At 40.2% G+C, this 16,973-nt stretch overlaps 1 protein-coding gene across 2 annotated transcripts; it reads left to right on the forward strand.

Moving 5' to 3' along the window:
• The first annotated feature begins 201 nt into the window (after positions 1-201).
• On the forward strand, positions 202-3,554 carry LOC6624203 (venom protease). 2 transcript variants are annotated; one of them, XM_002046275.4, is made up of 6 exons: positions 203-465; positions 1,740-1,909; positions 1,975-2,254; positions 2,321-2,720; positions 2,785-2,860; positions 2,936-3,554. In XM_002046275.4, exons 1-6 carry the CDS (start codon positions 387-389, stop codon positions 3,461-3,463), a joined length of 1,533 nt encoding a protein of 510 aa, XP_002046311.1. In that variant the 5' UTR covers positions 203-386; the 3' UTR covers positions 3,464-3,554. The 2 variants fall into 2 exon arrangements, with proteins under 2 accessions (XP_070064183.1, XP_002046311.1); XM_070208082.1 differs by lacking the exon at positions 1,740-1,909 and having other exon boundaries at positions 202-465; positions 2,012-2,254.
• Positions 3,555-16,973: the final 13,419 nt, after the last annotated feature.

Raw genomic sequence — 16,973 nt, forward strand, 5'->3', positions numbered from 1 at the left:
GGAAACTGTATAAAATTACAGCGACTGCGCGAATTTGGTGATTTTTCTGTAAAGCTGTTATTGTTGCGATTTAATTGATATAGTTGGGAGATAAGCGCTCTTGATTCTCCCCCATTGAGAACAACTTTCGAGCTGGGCCCTCGCGACGTGCCGCATATAAAAACGTCGGCCCTGCCGTCAATCGCTGATCGTCGCGAGCTGGTCACGCAAAGGCGACATACAAATTCGATCAAAATTATATATAAAACGTCAACAAGAAGCTTGGACCCGGTCTCAAGACGCGCTCAGTCTGATAACGTACGGCGAATCGTTAACGTCGCGAGTGCGCAACGCGAACTTGGATACGCTTTCAAATAGAATTAACCGAAAATAACAACAAAACAAATATGAAGCTAGTGCTCAGTGTTGTGTTAACGCTTGGCTGCCTGGCCACGCCCACGCCCGCCCAGTTTAACCGGCGACAAGGTACACCACACACATCTATATATGTCTAAATAGTAGAACTTTGCTTTGGCTTTTTCTCAGCTTCGACTAAAAAAAAATTTCTAACACTAACTAAAAAAAAAAAAAGAAACGAGCAAATATAAACAAGTTGTTGCGATTACGAGGCGAACGCTTAGAGAAACCAGTTCCATTAACCGCGACGCGTCCATAAAAATATCTTTTAATATTTAAGCAATGATTACAATCAAATTACAATTTGAAATTTGTGTGTTATTGAGTTTTGGGTTTTTTCACTGTCAAGTTTGTTGCCTAAGTCTTTTGTTTTTCTGCAATTCCTGCGCAACAAATTTTATTTTCGTTGCATTGAATATGTATATATATACTATGTTATATAAATGCACATACATATATATTCTAAGATATTAACTTAAGCAATCAAATTTCAATTTGACTTTTGGAATCTGTTTTCTGACGGGCAAGTTCGTTGCTTGAGTCTTTTGTTTTCCAGTATTTCCTGCGCACAAATATTATTTGTGCTGCATAGAAGCTCGTGCGAATTTTTGTATAGCTATTTGTTAAAATGCTTTAAAATGTATACTTAAACATTTATTTTGGCGTTACGCCTCAAGTTCAATCCGTAAAACCAGTCAGTGTCACTGTCATTGCAAAAGCTTCGCCCAAGGTCAATTGACCCCAGTTGTATGCCTGAGACGTTTCCCTACGGCTTTTATCTTTTTTTTTTTTTTTTTGTTACTTTGGTAATTATGCATAGGTTATTATGTATTAAGAGCACGTTTCACTGGCTGCGAAATTTGGTAGCAACTGGAGACAAAAAAGAGAGAGTTTCAAGCATTTCAAGTATTTAGAACAAGTTTTTATTTGATATATATTAATATATATTATAATAAACTTATATTATACAGTTCTTAGAGAGTGTATATGGTATGTGTTAAAGGCGCCAGCTTCGGCCCCGTAAAGCTTTTATATGTTTGATAAGTATCAGTAATAGAGTTGTTTTAGCCATGTCGCAGTCTGAGAACTTACTCGATAAGACATTCTTCCTTGCGCAGGTCGCTGTGGAAGGGGTAGAGGAGCTAAATGAGCTAAATCTTTTCAATATTTTCAAATATTATATATCTGCCATAGCAACATTCGGACAAACTATCAGCAATAATTGAATTTGTTTTTTCTTTATTTTTTGTTCTTGCTTAAATTTGAATGCACATCTCTCACACGTTCAGTCAGATCCACGCACTAATTTGCACAACTTCATTTGTTTCCACCTTCGCGTTTAGTTCGACGGGATTGCGTTACGCCCGAGAATTATTATGGCAGCTGTGTGGCGCTCAGCTACTGTCCTCAGGCGGCGAATGTCTTCCAGCTGACCGATAGGCGAACGGCGGAGAATTATGTTTTCGCGCTGCAGCGCAGCTGCGGCACGCGCAGCGTTAATGGGGATCCTTTGGTATGGATGACCACTAATAATCATCTGCTGCAATCCTGCTAAGCTTTTGCTATCTCTTAATTTAGGTGTGCTGCACCAGACCGATTACTAATCCGGTCACAGAGCGACCAGCGAATCCTTTCTTCCCATCCACAGAGGATTCGTTTGTGACACCGCAGGTGCAGCCTCTGCCAGCGACCACACGGGCACCGGATGGTAATCCTTTCCTGAATCCTGTGACTCAGGCACCAGCGACCAGGCCCACGGCTAGAGTAACAACATCTGCGCCGATAACCTCGTCCCCGATTGTACAGCCACGTGGTCCCAGCTGTCGCTTTCCGCCCGGCAAGATTGGCGAATGCGTGGGTAAGTAATCTTTGGATACCCATATAGACTCCTTTTATCTACAGAGCTCATACTAATCCCTTGCAGAAATCAAGAGCTGTGCGCCGGTGCTAAGCGAACTCCAGTTGAAGCGTAACGACCCCGACTTTGCCAAGCAATTGCAGGCCTCCAATTTGGTATGCGGCAGGGTTGGCACCCAGGTCTGTTGTCCCACGGGCCAAACGGTGACCTCACCGCCACCAGTGGGGCCAGTTAATTTGGATGAGGTGCCGCGTCGCTTGCCGACCGTGGCGGAGGGTTGCGGCGCTACACCAAAAGCGGCTGCCTTCAAAAAAGTCGTTGGCGGTGAGCCGGCCAAGCAGGGAACCTGGCCATGGATTGCGCTACTCGGCTACGATGATGGCTCCTCCTCACCGTTCAAGTGTGGAGGCACATTGATCACAGCCAGACATGTTATCACCGCAGCCCATTGCATCAGACAGGACCTGTAAGTGTGACGAAGCCTTGCTCTCAAACAATCTTAAAGTCAAAGTTTCTTGACTTTCCCTTAGGACATTTGTGCGTCTGGGCGAGCACGATCTGACGACGGACACAGAGGCACGCCATGTTGATGTGCCAATCGCTAAGGTAGGAACTTCGAAAAATTGATTATTTATTTAAACAATGTATTTATATTATATTGAATTTTTATTCTGTCCACAGTACGTGAGGAATCCGCAGTACAATAGTCGCATTGGACGCGGCGATATGGCCATACTCTATTTGGAGCGTAATGTTAAGTTTACGGATACGATAATACCCATTTGTATGCCCAGTAGCCCGAGTTTGCGTGCCAAGTCGTACGTTTCGTCAAATCCCTTTGTTGTCGGCTGGGGCAAGACGCAGGAAGGTGGTGAATCCTCCAATATACTGATGCAACTGATGATACCCGTCCTGGACAATCAGGTGTGCCGCACCAGCTATGCGAAGGTGAATCGTTTCTTTACCGAGGAACAGTTCGATAAGGCTGTGCTCTGTGCGGGCGTGCTAACCGGCGGCAAGGATACTTGCCAGGGCGACTCCGGCGGACCGCTGATGACCTCCGAGGTCAGCGAAGGTCAAATGCGTTTCTATTTGATTGGCGTGGTTGCGTATGGTGTGGGCTGTGCCAGGCCCGAGGTGCCCGGCGTCTACACGAGCACACAATACTTCATGGATTGGATACTCGAGCAGCTGTTGGATACGCCCTGATTGCAGTCCGTAGCCATTCTTCAGTCATAGACCTAACTACTCATTTGTGCTTAAAGTATATAATAATAATAATAATAATGATAATAATGTACGCGAGCGCTCCAAGCGCAACTCAAATATTGACACGGACTCCTGGTCCTTTGTGTGCCTGGACTTTGTTCTCATGACCTCAGCGTTGTCTAAGCCTTGAGGTGAATGCCTGGACGCGCGTTACCCAAAGAGACTTATGCAAATATAGCGTATGCCGGGCGCATCATCAATCATGCCTCTAATGGAATGTCTTGGGCGAAAGTAACCCTGATCCCGACCCTGGGGTGCGGTACATGTGTTAAAGGGTTGGCCCGCGGCAAGACATGAACTGCATTCTAATTGTACAAAGGATTTGAATACAATTCGGGGCAAGACTGCCTTGATAACATTTGGGCGCCATCTCAGAGCTGAGAGATTCCCCCCCGACAGCATTCGGCACGCTTTGTCTCCCCTCTAATCAGATCGAATGCCAGACGTAGTCTTTTGAGAAAAATTAGGGACGCTCTCGCCCGCGCATTTGTGGCCACGTGTCTTGTAGGACAGGAGATTTTCTTTTCTATTTCCTTATGATTCAAATCGCAACTGGCAGCTGTTGCCGTCAAGTTACATTCATTTGACTGCAGTTGTCCTCACGCTCTGTGGGCCCAACACAAGCTGGCATCACAGGACAGATCTTGCAGCCCGATCATTTATCAATAAATTTGCATACGAAATTCGCCAGAAATTTGCATGCACAAGCGGATTCTTCTTCGAACACCCAAACGCAAGGGTGTTAATTTCGTCATTAGCTGTGATATCTTTATTGACAGCTCTGTGCGAAAAGAGCCTATCCAGGGGTAGGCGCTCCGTACGTGCTGAGGGGTTGTCTTTGCGAAAAAAAAAAACATCAACAGTCAAGAGGTGTACAAAGGAAAAACCCACAATCCCAAATATAAACACAATTGGCAATTGGCAGGCCGCAATTGTTGGCCGTGATTTCCCATTGATTTCTAAAGGGTACGTCTCGCAAATCTATTTGAAATTAGTTTATGATATGATCTTTTAACGCATCATTTAAGTTCCCAGCACAGTTCGCTAGGGATGTGGGTGCAGTGAATATGATTTTTATGCCTTGTGATGAACTTTTGAAAGTTTATTCAACAGACGGCGGGAGCATATCCATTATCATGAGGTGTATATACATTTTGCACCGTATTTCTAAGTGTGAACTTCGCCCAATCAACTTCTACTTGATTTTTAATTTGATTGAAAGCCTACTGTTAAAAACAGAACGGTATAGAATTAAAAAATGTTTTTAAATTCGTACGCATACCTACTAATAATTGGCATTCAAAGAAATTCAATATCGATGGGTAACAAAAAATTATTGACCAAAAACCAACTCGTTTTTAAATCCACCTTTTTTGATAATTTTTTGGCATATCTTGTTTTTAAAATCTCGGCGCGGAGAAATGTATGTCGTTTTTAGCGCGGCGGAGCTATGTTGCTCCAAAACGACACATATGTGTTTTGAAGATATGTCGTTTTTAGAGCAGGGGAGCTATGTGCCTTCAAAACGACATAATCTCTTTTCAAAATCAACCTTTTTTGATGATTATTTGGCATATCTCGGCCAAATAATCTTCGATTTTGGAATTTTATACCATTTTGAGCTCGTATCTCCGGTAAATATAGTCTGATTTTGAAATGTTATACCTTTTTAAATTCGTACGGATCCCTACTATAAAATGGGATTCAAAGGAATTCAATATCAGTGGGCTACAAAAGATGATTGACCAAAAACTGATTCATTTTCAATATCAATTTTTTTGATGATTTGCCAAAATTTTGACCCAAATCGACAAAATGGCAAGGGGTAACATCACGCTTTTTTTTTAAAAATAGAGGTCGGTGCGAAAATCGAAATTTTTCGATGTTTTTTTTTAATATCTTGGGTAATAGCTCCGCGGGGAGATATGACGTTCCAAAACGACATAACTCCGCGCGGAGATATGACGTTCCAAAACGACATAACTCCGCGCGGAAATATGACGTTCCAAAACGACATAACTCCGCGCGGAGAAATGACGTTCCAAAACGACATACTCCGCGCGGAGAAATGACGTTCCAAAACGACATAACTCCGCGCGGAGAAATGACGTTCCAAAACGACATAACTCCGCGCGGAGAAATGACGTTCCAAAACGACATAACTCCGCGCGGAGATATGACGTTCCAAAACGACATAGCTCCGCGCAGAGATATGACGTTCCAAAACGACATAACTCCGCGCGGAGATATGACGTTCCAAATCATCACGTTTTTTTTTCAAAATCAGGGTAGGTTCAAAAATCAAAACTTGTTCTAAGATTTTTATTGAATATCTCCCGTAAAAATTGTCTGATTTTGAAACGTTATACCTTTTTAAATTCGAACGGATCCCTACTATTAAGTGGCATTCAAAGAAATTCAATATCGATGGGTATAAAAAAATTATTGACCAAAAACCGATTCGTTTTCAAAATCAACCTTTTTTGATGATTTTTTGGCATATCTCGGCCAAATCATCTTAGATTTTGGAATTTTATACCATTTTGAGCTCGTAAGGATCCGTACTATCGATTGGCATCAAACAAATAAAAATCTAAATTTTGACCAAAATCGACCAAAAAGCAAGGGGTTACATCACGTTTTTTTTCTAAATCGGGGACGGTTCCAAAATCGAAACTTTTTCGATGATTTTTATTGAATATCTCCCGTAAAAATTGTCTGATTTTGAAATGTTATACCTTTTTAAATTCGTGCGGATCCCTACTATAAAATGGCATTCAAAACAATTCAATATCGATGGGCTACAGAAAATGATTGACAAAAAACTGATTCGTTTTCAAAATCAACCTTTTTTGATGATTTTCCAAAATTTTGAACCAAATCGATAAAATGGCAAGGGGTTACATCACGCTTTTTTTTTTAAAAATAGAGGTCGGTGCGAAAATCGAAACTTTTCGATGTTTTTTTTTTAATATCTCGGGTAATAGCTCCGCGGGGAGATATGACGTTCCAAAACGACATAACTCCGCGCGGAGATATGACGTTCCAAAACGTCATAACTCCGCGCGGAAATATGACGTTCCAAAACGACATAACTCCGCGCGGAGAAATGACGTTTCAAAACGACATAACTCCGCGGGGAGATATGACGTTCCAAAACAACATATCTCCGCGCGGAAATATGACTTTCCAAAACGACATAACTCCGCGGGGAGACATGAGAGATATGTCGTTTTTAAACGGCATATCTTCTTGAATCCCGGAGATCATGGAGATATGTCGTTTTGAAACGGCATATCTTCTTGAATCCCGGAGATCATGGAGATATGTCGTTTTGAAACGACATATCTTCTTGAATCCCGGAGATCATGGAGATATGTCGTTTTTGAAGCGACATATCTCCCCATGTGTGAACAAAACGCCTTTATGTTCGACAATTGCTCACGCATTGCTTCTCTTATGAATAAAGGGTATCTTGTACAATTATAAAAGGATTTGCGATATCAGATAACGACGTGCGGAGGTACATATGTCGTTTCAAAACGACATATCTTCTTGAATCCCGATCATGGAGATATGTCGTTTCAAAACGACATATCTTCTTGAATCCCGGAGATCATGGAAATATGTCGTTTTTGAAGCGACATATCTCCCCATGTGTGACCTTCCAAATCATCACGATTGCCATTTTTTTCAATATCAATGGGCTACAAAAAATGATTGACAAAAAACTGATTCGTTTTCAAAATCAACCTTTTTTGATGATTTTCCAAAATTTAGACCCAAATCGACAAAATGACAAGGGGTTACATCACGCTTTTTTTTTTTTTAAATAGAGGTCGGTGCGAAAATCGAAACTTCGATGATTTTTTTTTGTAATATCTCGGGTAATAGCTCCGCGGGGAGATATGACGTTCCAAAACGACATAACTCCGCGCGGAGATATGACGTTCCAAAACGACATAACTCCGCGCGGAGATATGACGTTCCAAAACGACATAACTCCGCGCGGAAATATGACGTTCCAAAACGACATAGCTCCGCGCAGAGATATGACGTTCCAAAACGACATAACTCCGCGCGGAGATATGACGTTCCAAAACGACATAACTCCGCGCGGAAATATGACGTTCCAAAACGACATAACTCCGCGCGGAAATATGACGTTCCAAAACGACATAGCTCCGCGCAGAGATATGACGTTCCAAAACGACATAGCTCCGCGCAGAGATATGACGTTCCAAAACGACATAACTCCGCGCGGAGATATGACGTTCCAAAACGACATAACTCCGCGCGGAGATATGACGTTCCAAAACGACATAACTCCGCGCGGAGACATGACGTTCCAAAACGACATAGCTCCGCGCAGAGATATGACGTTCCAAAACGACATAACTTCGCGCGGAGATATGACGTTCCAAAACGACATAACTCCGCGCGGCGATATGGCGTTCCAGAACGACATAACTCCGCGCGGAGATATGACGTTCCAAAACGACATAACTCCGCGCGGAAATATGACGTTCCAAAACGACATAACTCCGCGCGGAAATATGACGTTTCAAAACGACATAACTCCGCGCGGAGATATGACGTTCCAAAACGACATAGCTCCGCGCGGAGAAATGACGTTCCAAAACGACATAGCTCCGCGCGGAGATATGGCGTTCCAAATCATCACGTTTTTTTCAAAATCAGGGTCGGTTCAAAAATCAAAACTTTTTCGATGATTTTTATTGAATATCTCCCGTAAAAATTGTCTGATTTTGAAATGTTATACCTTTTTAACTTCGTACGGATCCTAAATGGCCTAAAAATAGTTGTTGACCAAAAATCGATTTGTTGGTAATGTATAACATTCCAAAATCAGGCGTTATTTACTCGAGATATTAAAAAAAATTATCGAAAAAGTTTCGATTTTCGCACTGACCTCGATTTTGAAAAAAATCGTGATGATTTGGAAGGTCACACATGGGGAGATATGTCGCTTCAAAAACGACATATCTCCATGATCTCCGGGATTCAAGAAGATATGTCGTTTCAAAACGACATATCTCCATGATCTTCGGGATTCAAGAAGATATGTCGTTTCAAAACGACATATCTCCATGATCTCCGGGATTCAAGAAGATATGTCGTTTCAAAACGACATATCTCCATGATCTCCGGGATTCAAGAAGATATGCCGTTTCAAAACGACATACTCCATGATCTCCGGGATTCAAGAAGATATGCCGTTTAAAAACGACATATCTCTCATGTCTCCCCGCGGAGTTATGTCGTTTTAGAACGTCATATCTCCGCGCGGAGTTATGTCGTTTTGGAAAGTCATATTTCCGCGCGGAGCTATGTCGTTTTGGAACGTCATATCTCCCCGCGGAGTTATGTCGTTTTTGAACGTCATTTCTCCGCGCGGAAATATGACGTTCCAAAACGACATAACGCGCGGAGTTATGTCGTTTTGGAACGTCATATTTCCGCGCGGAGTTATGTCGTTTTGGAACGTCATATCTCCGCGCGGAGCTATGTCGTTTTGGAACGTCATATCTCCCCGCGGAGCTATTACCCGATATATTAAAAAAAAAAACATCGAAAAGTTTCGATTTTCGCACCGACCTCTATTTTTAAAAAAAAGCGTGATGTAACCCCTTGCCATTTTGACGATTTGGTTCAAAATTTTGGAAAATCATCAAAAAAGGTTGATTTTGAAAACGAATCAGTTTTTTGTCAATCATTTTCTGTAGCCCATCGATATTGAATTGCTTTGAAGCGACATATCTCCCCATGTGTGACCTTCCAAATCATCACGATTTTTTTCTGGATCGTCATATCTCCCCGCGGAGCTATTACCCGAGATACCTAAAAAAAAAAAAATCATCGAAGCTTCGATTTTCGCACCAACCTATATTTTTTAAAAAAAAGCGTGATGTAACCCCTTGTCATTTTGTCGATTTGGGTCAAAATTTTGGAAAATCATCAAAAAAGGTTGATTTTGAAAATGAATCAGTTTTTTATCAATCATTTTTTGTAGCCCATTGATATTTAATTTCTTTGAATGCCATTTTATAGTACGGATCCGTACGAATTTTTAGAGGTGTAACATTTCAAAATCAGACAATTTTTACGAGGGATATTCAATAAAAATCTTAAAACAAGTTTTGATTTTTGAACCTACCCTGATTTTGAAAAAAAAACGTGATGATTTGGAACGTCATATCTCCGCGCGGAGTTATGTCGTTTTGGAACGTCATATCTCTGCGCGGAGCTATGTCGTTTTGGAACGTCATATCTCCGCGCGGAGTTATGTCGTTTTGAAACGTCATATTTCCGCGCGGAGTTATGTCGTTTTGGAACGTCATATTTCCGCGCGGAGTTATGTCGTTTTGGAACGTCATTTTGTCGATTTGGGTCAAAATTTTGGAAAATCATCAAAAAAGGTTGATTTTGAAAATGAATCAGTTTTTTATCAATCATTTTTTGTAGCCCATTGATATTTAATTTCTTTGAATGCCATTTTATAGTACGGATCCGTACGAATTTTTAGAGGTGTAACATTTCAAAATCAGACAATTTTTACGAGGGATATTCAATAAAAATCTTAGAACAAGTTTTGATTTTTGAACCTACCCTGATTTTGAAACAAAAACGTGATGATTTGGAACGTCATATCTCCGCGCGGAGTTATGTTGTTTTGGAACGTCATATCTCTGCGCGGAGCTATGTCGTTTTGGAACGTCATATCTCCGCGCGGAGTTATGTCGTTTTGAAACGTCATATTTCCGCGCGGAGTTATGTCGTTTTGGAACGTCATATTTCCGCGCGGAGTTATGTCGTTTTGGAACGTCATATCTCCGCGCGGAGTTATGTCGTTTTGGAACGTCATATCGCCGCGCGGAGTTATGTCGTTTTGGAACGTCATATCTCCGCGCGGAGTTATGTCGTTTTGGAACGTCATATCTCTGCGCGGAGCTATGTCGTTTTGGAACGTCATGTCTCCGCGCGGAGTTATGTCGTTTTGGAACGTCATATCTCCGCGCGGAGTTATGTCGTTTTGGAACGTCATATCTCTGCGCGGAGCTATGTCGTTTTGCAACGTCATATCTCCGCGCGGAGTTATGTCGTTTTGAAACGTCATATTTCCGCGCGGAGTTATGTCGTTTTGGAACGTCATATTTCCGCGCGGAGTTATGTCGTTTTGGAACGTCATATCTCCGCGCGGAGTTATGTCGTTTTGGAACGTCATATCTCCGCGCGGAGTTAGGTCGTTTTGGAACGTCATATCTCTGCGCGGAGCTATGTCGTTTTGGAACGTCATATTTCCGCGCGGAGTTATGTCGTTTTGGAACGTCATATCTCCCCGCGGAGCTATTACCCGAGATATTACAAAAAAAAAATCATCGAAGTTTCGATTTTCGCACCGACCTCTATTTAAAAAAAAAAAAAGCGTGATGTAACCCCTTGTCATTTTGTCGATTTGGGTCTAAATTTTGGAAAATCATCAAAAAAGGTTGATTTTGAAAACGAAACAGTTTTTTGTCAATCATTTTTTGTAGCCCATTGATATTGAAAAAAATGGCAATCGTGATGATTTGGAAGGTCACACATGGGGAGATATGTCGCTTCAAAAACGACATATCTCCATGATCTCCGGGATTCAAGAAGATATGTCGTTTTGAAACGACATATCTCCATGATCTCCGTGATTCAAGAAGATATGTCGTTTCAAAACGACATATCTCCATGATCTCCGGGATTCAAGAAGATATGTCGTTTCAAAACGACATATCTCCATGATCTCCGGGATTCAAGAAGATATGCCGTTTCAAAACGACATATCTCTCATGTCTCCCTGCGGAGTTATGTCGTTTTGGAACGTCATGTCTCCCCGCGGAGTTATGTCGTTTTGGAACGTCATATTTCCGCGCGGAGTTATGTCGTTTTGGAACGTCATATCTCCGCGCGGAGCTATGTCGTTTTGGAACGTCATATCTCCCCGCGGAGCTATTACCCGATATATTAAAAAAAAAACATCGAAAAGTTTCGATTTTCGCACCGACCTCTATTTTTAAAAAAAAGCGTGATGTAACCCCTTGTCATTTTGTCGATTTGGGTCTAAATTTTGGAAAATCATCAAAAAAGGTTGATTTTGAAAACGAATCAGTTTTTTGTCAATCATGTTTTGTAGCCCATTGATATTGAAAAAAATGGCAATCGTGATGATTTGGAAGGTCACACATGGGGAGATATGTCGCTTCAAAAACGACATATCTCCATGATCTCCGGGATTCAAGAAGATATGTCGTTTTGAAACGACATATCTCCATGATCTCCGTGATTCAAGAAGATATGTCGTTTCAAAACGACATATCTCCATGATCTCCGGGATTCAAGAAGATATGTCGTTTCAAAACGACATATCTCCATGATCTCCGGGATTCAAGAAGATATGCCGTTTCAAAACGACATATCTCTCATGTCTCCCTGCGGAGTTATGTCGTTTTGGAACGTCATGTCTCCCCGCGGAGTTATGTCGTTTTGGAACGTCATATTTCCGCGCGGAGTTATGTCGTTTTGGAACGTCATATCTCCGCGCGGAGCTATGTCGTTTTGGAACGTCATATCTCCCCGCGGAGCTATTACCCGATATATTAAAAAAAAACATCGAAAAGTTTCGATTTTCGCACCGACCTCTATTTTTAAAAAAAAGCGTGATGTAACCCCTTGCCATTTTATCGATTTGGTTCAAAATTTTGGAAAATCATCAAAAAAGGTTGATTTTGAAAACGAATCAGTTTTTTGTCAATCATTTTCTGTAGCCCATCGATATTGAATTGTTTTGAATGCCATTTTATAGTAGGGATCCGCACGAATTTAAAAAGGTATAAAATTTCAAAATCAGACAATTTTTACGGGAGATATTCAATAAAAATCATCGATAAAGTTTCGATTTTGGAACCGTCACCGATTTAGAAAAAAAACGTGATGTAACCCCTTATTTTTTGGTCGATTTTGGTCAAAATTTAGATTTTTATTTGTTTGATGCCAATCGATAGTACGGATCCTTACGAGCTCAAAATGGTATAAAATTCCAAAATCTAAGATGATTTGGCCGAGATATGCCAAAAAATCATCAAAAAAGGTTGATTTTGAAAACGAATCGGTTTTTGGTCAATAATTTTTTTATACCCATCGATATTGAATTTCTTTGAATGCCACTTAATAGTAGGGATCCGTTCGAATTTAAAAAGGTATAATAACGCACTGACATCGATTTTGAAAAAAATCGTGATGATTTGGAAGGTCACACATGGGGAGATATGTCGCTTCAAAAACGACATATCTCCATGATCTCCGGGATTCAAGAAGATATGTCGTTTCAAAACGACATATCTCCATGATCTTCGGGATTCAAGAAGATATGTCGTTTCAAAACGACATATCTCCATGATCTCCGGGATTCAAGAAGATATGTCGTTTCAAAACGACATATCTCCATGATCTCCGGGATTCAAGAAGATATGCCGTTTCAAAACGACATACTCCATGATCTCCGGGATTCAAGAAGATATGCCGTTTAAAAACGACATATCTCTCATGTCTCCCCGCGGAGTTATGTCGTTTTAGAACGTCATATCTCTGCGCGGAGTTATGTCGTTTTGGAAAGTCATATTTCCGCGCGGAGCTATGTCGTTTTGGAACGTCATATCTCCCCGCGGAGTTATGTCGTTTTTGAATTTATTACCCGATATATTAAAAAAAAAACATCGAAAAGTTTCGATTTTCGCACCGACCTCTATTTTTAAAAAAAAGCGTGATGTAACCCCTTGCCATTTTGTCGATTTGGTTCAAAATTTTGGAAAATCATCAAAAGAGGTTGATTTTGAAAACGAATCAGTTTTTTGTCAATCATTTTCTGTAGCCCATCGATATTGAATTGCTTTGAATGCCATTTTATAGTAGGGATCCGCACGAATTTAAAAAGGTATAAAATTTCAAAATCAGACAATTTTTACGGGAGATATTCAATAAAAATCATCGATAAAATTTCGATTTTGGAACCGTCCCCGATTTAGAAAAAAAACGTGATGTAACCCCTTATTTTTTGGTCGATTTTGGTCAAAATTTAGATTTTTATTTGTTTGATGCCAATCGATAGTACGGATCCTTACGAGCTCAAAATGGTATAAAATTCCAAAATCTAAGATGATTTGGCCGAGATATGCCAAAAAATCATCAAAAAAGGTTGATTTTGAAAACGAATCGGTTTTTGGTCAATAATTTTTTTATACCCATCGATATTGAATTTCTTTGAATGCCACTTAATAGTAGGGATCCGTTCGAATTTAAAAAGGTATAACGTTTCAAAATCAGACAATTTTTACGGGAGATATTCAATAAAAATCTTAGAACAAGTTTTGATTTTTGAACCGACCCTGATTTTGAAAAAAAAAACCTGATGATTTGGAACGTCATATCTCCGCGCGGAGTTATGTCGTAGGGATCCGTACGAATTTAAAAAGATATAACATTTGAAAATCAGACTATTTTTACGGGAGATATTCAATAAAAATCATCGAAAAAGTTTCGATTTTGGAACCGTCCCCGATTTTAAAAAAAAAAGCGTGATGTAACCCCTTGCTTTTTGGTCGATTTTGGTCAAAATTTAGATTTTTATTTGTTTGATGCCAATCGATAGTACGGATCCTTACGAGCTCAAAATGGTATAAAATTCCAAAATCTGACACTATTTAGCCGAGATATGTCAAAAAATCAACAAACTAGGTTGATTTTGAAAACGAATCAGTTTTTGGTCAATCATATTTTGTAGCCCATCGATATTAAATTTCTTTGACTGCCATTTTATAGCAGGGATCCGTACGAATTTAAAAAGGTATAACATTTTAAAATCAGACAATTTGTACGGGAGAAATTCAATAAAAATCATCGAAAAGGTTTTGATTTTTGAAGCGACCCTGATTTTGAAAAAAACGTGATGATTTGGAACGACATATCTCCGCGCGGAGTTATGTCGTTTTGGAACGTCATTTCTCCGCGCGGAGTTATGTCGTTTTGGAACGTCATTTCTCCGCGCGGAGTTATGTCGTTTTGGAACGTCATATTTCCGCGCGGAGTTATGTCGAACATAAGGCGTTTTGTTCACACATGGGGAGATATGTCGCTTCAAAAACGACATATCTCCATGATCTCCGGGATTCAAGAAGATATGTCGTTTCAAAACGACATATCTCCATGATCTTCGGGATTCAAGAAGATATGTCGTTTCAAAACGACATATCTCCATGATCTCCGGGATTCAAGAAGATATGTCGTTTCAAAACGACATATCTCCATGATCTCCGGGATTCAAGAAGATATGCCGTTTCAAAACGACATATCTCTCATGTCTCCCCGCGGAGTTATGTCGTTTTAGAACGTCATATCTCCGCGCGGAGTTATGTCGTTTTGGAACGTCATATCTCCGCGCGGAGTTATGTCGTTTTGGAACGTCATATCTCCGCGCGGAGTTATGTCGTTTTGGAACGTCATATCTCCGCGCGGAGTTATGACGTTTTGGAACGTCAATATCTCCGCGCGGAGTTATGTCGTTCTGGAACGTCATATCTCCCCGCGGAGCTATTACCCGAGATACCTAAAAAAAAAAAATCATCGAAGCATCGATTTTCGCACCAACCTCTATTTTTTAAAAAAAAGCGTGATGTAACCCCTTGTCATTTTGTCGATTTGGGTCAAAATTTTGGAAAATCATCAAAAAAGGTTGATTTTGAAAACGAATCAGTTTTTTATCAATCATTTTTTGTAGCCCATTGATATTAAATTTCTTTGAATGCCATTTTATAGTAGGGATCCGTACGAATTTTTAGAGGTGTAACATTTCAAAATCAGACAATTTTTACGAGGGATATTCAATAAAAATCTTAGAACAAGTTTTGATTTTTGAACCTACCCTGATTTTGAAAAAAAAAACGTGATGATTTGGAACGTCATATCTCCGCGCGGGGTTATGTCGTTTTGGAACGTCATATCTTTGCGCGGAGCTATGTCGTTTTGGAACGTCATATCTCCGCGCGGAGTTATGTCGTTTTGGAACGTCATATCTCTGCGCGGAGTTATGTCGTTGTGGAACGTCATATCTCCGCGCGGAGTTATGTCGTTTTGGAACGTCATATCTCCGCGCGGAGTTATGTCGTTTTGGAACGTCATATCTCCCCGCGGAGCTATTACCCGAGATACTAAAAAAAAAAATCATCGAAGTTTCGATTTTCGCACCGACCTCTATTTTAAAAAAAAAAAAAAGCGTGATGTAACCCCTTGTCATTTTGTCGATTTGGGTCCAAATTTTGGAAAATCATCAAAAAAGGTTGATTTTGAAAACGAATCAGTTTTTTGTCAATCATTTTTTGTAGCCCATTGATATTGAAAAAAATGGCAATCGTGATGATTTGGAAGGTCACACATGGGGAGATATGTCGCTTCAAAAACGACATATCTCCATGATCTCCGGGATTCAAGAAGATATGTCGTTTCAAAACGACACATCTCCATGATCTTCGGGATTCAAGAAGATATGTCGTTTCAAAACGACATATCTCCATGATCTCCGGGATTCAAGAAGATATGTCGCTTCAAAAACGACATATCTCCATGATCTCCGGGATTCAAGAAGATATGCCGTCTCAAAACGACATATCTCTCATGTCTCCCCGCGGAGTTATGTCGTTTAAGAACGTCATATCTCCGCGCGAAGTTATGTCGTTTTGGAACGTCATATCTCCGCGCGGAGTTATGTCGTTTTGGAACGTCAATATCTCCGCGCGGAGTTCGGAGTTCGGTTCGAAAATCAAAACTTTTTTGATAGTTTTTTGTTGAATATCTCGGGTAAATATCGTCGGATTTTATAATTTTATACCTTTTTCAATTCGTACGGATCCCTACTTTCAATTTGCATTCAATCAAATCAAAAATCGATGGCCTAAAAAAGTTGTTGACCAAAAATCGATTTGTTGGTAAAGTGACACCTTTTTTGATGATTTTATTGAATATCTCGGCCAAATAATGTCCGATTTTGGAATGATGTACCATTTTTGACTCGTGAGGATCAATACCATCGATTGGCGCTCAAAAATTGAAAATCTAAATTTTGACCAAAATCGACCAAAAAAGCAACGTTTTTTCTTCAAATCGGGGTCGGTTCGAAAATCAAAACTTTTTTGATAGTTTTTTGTTGAATATCTCGGGTAAATATCGTCGGATTTTATAGTTTTATACCTTTTTTTAATTCGTACGGATCCCTACTTTCAATTTGCATTCAAATAAATCAAAAATCGATGGCCTTAAAAAAGTTGTTGACCAAAAATCGATTTGTTGGTAAAGTATAACATTCCAAAATCAGGCGTTATTTACTCAAAATATTAAAAAAAATCATCGA

The sequence above is a fragment of the Drosophila virilis genome, chromosome 3, assembly GCF_030788295.1.
Source record: "Drosophila virilis strain 15010-1051.87 chromosome 3, Dvir_AGI_RSII-ME, whole genome shotgun sequence".
Taxonomy (NCBI): Eukaryota; Metazoa; Arthropoda; class Insecta; order Diptera; family Drosophilidae; genus Drosophila; species Drosophila virilis.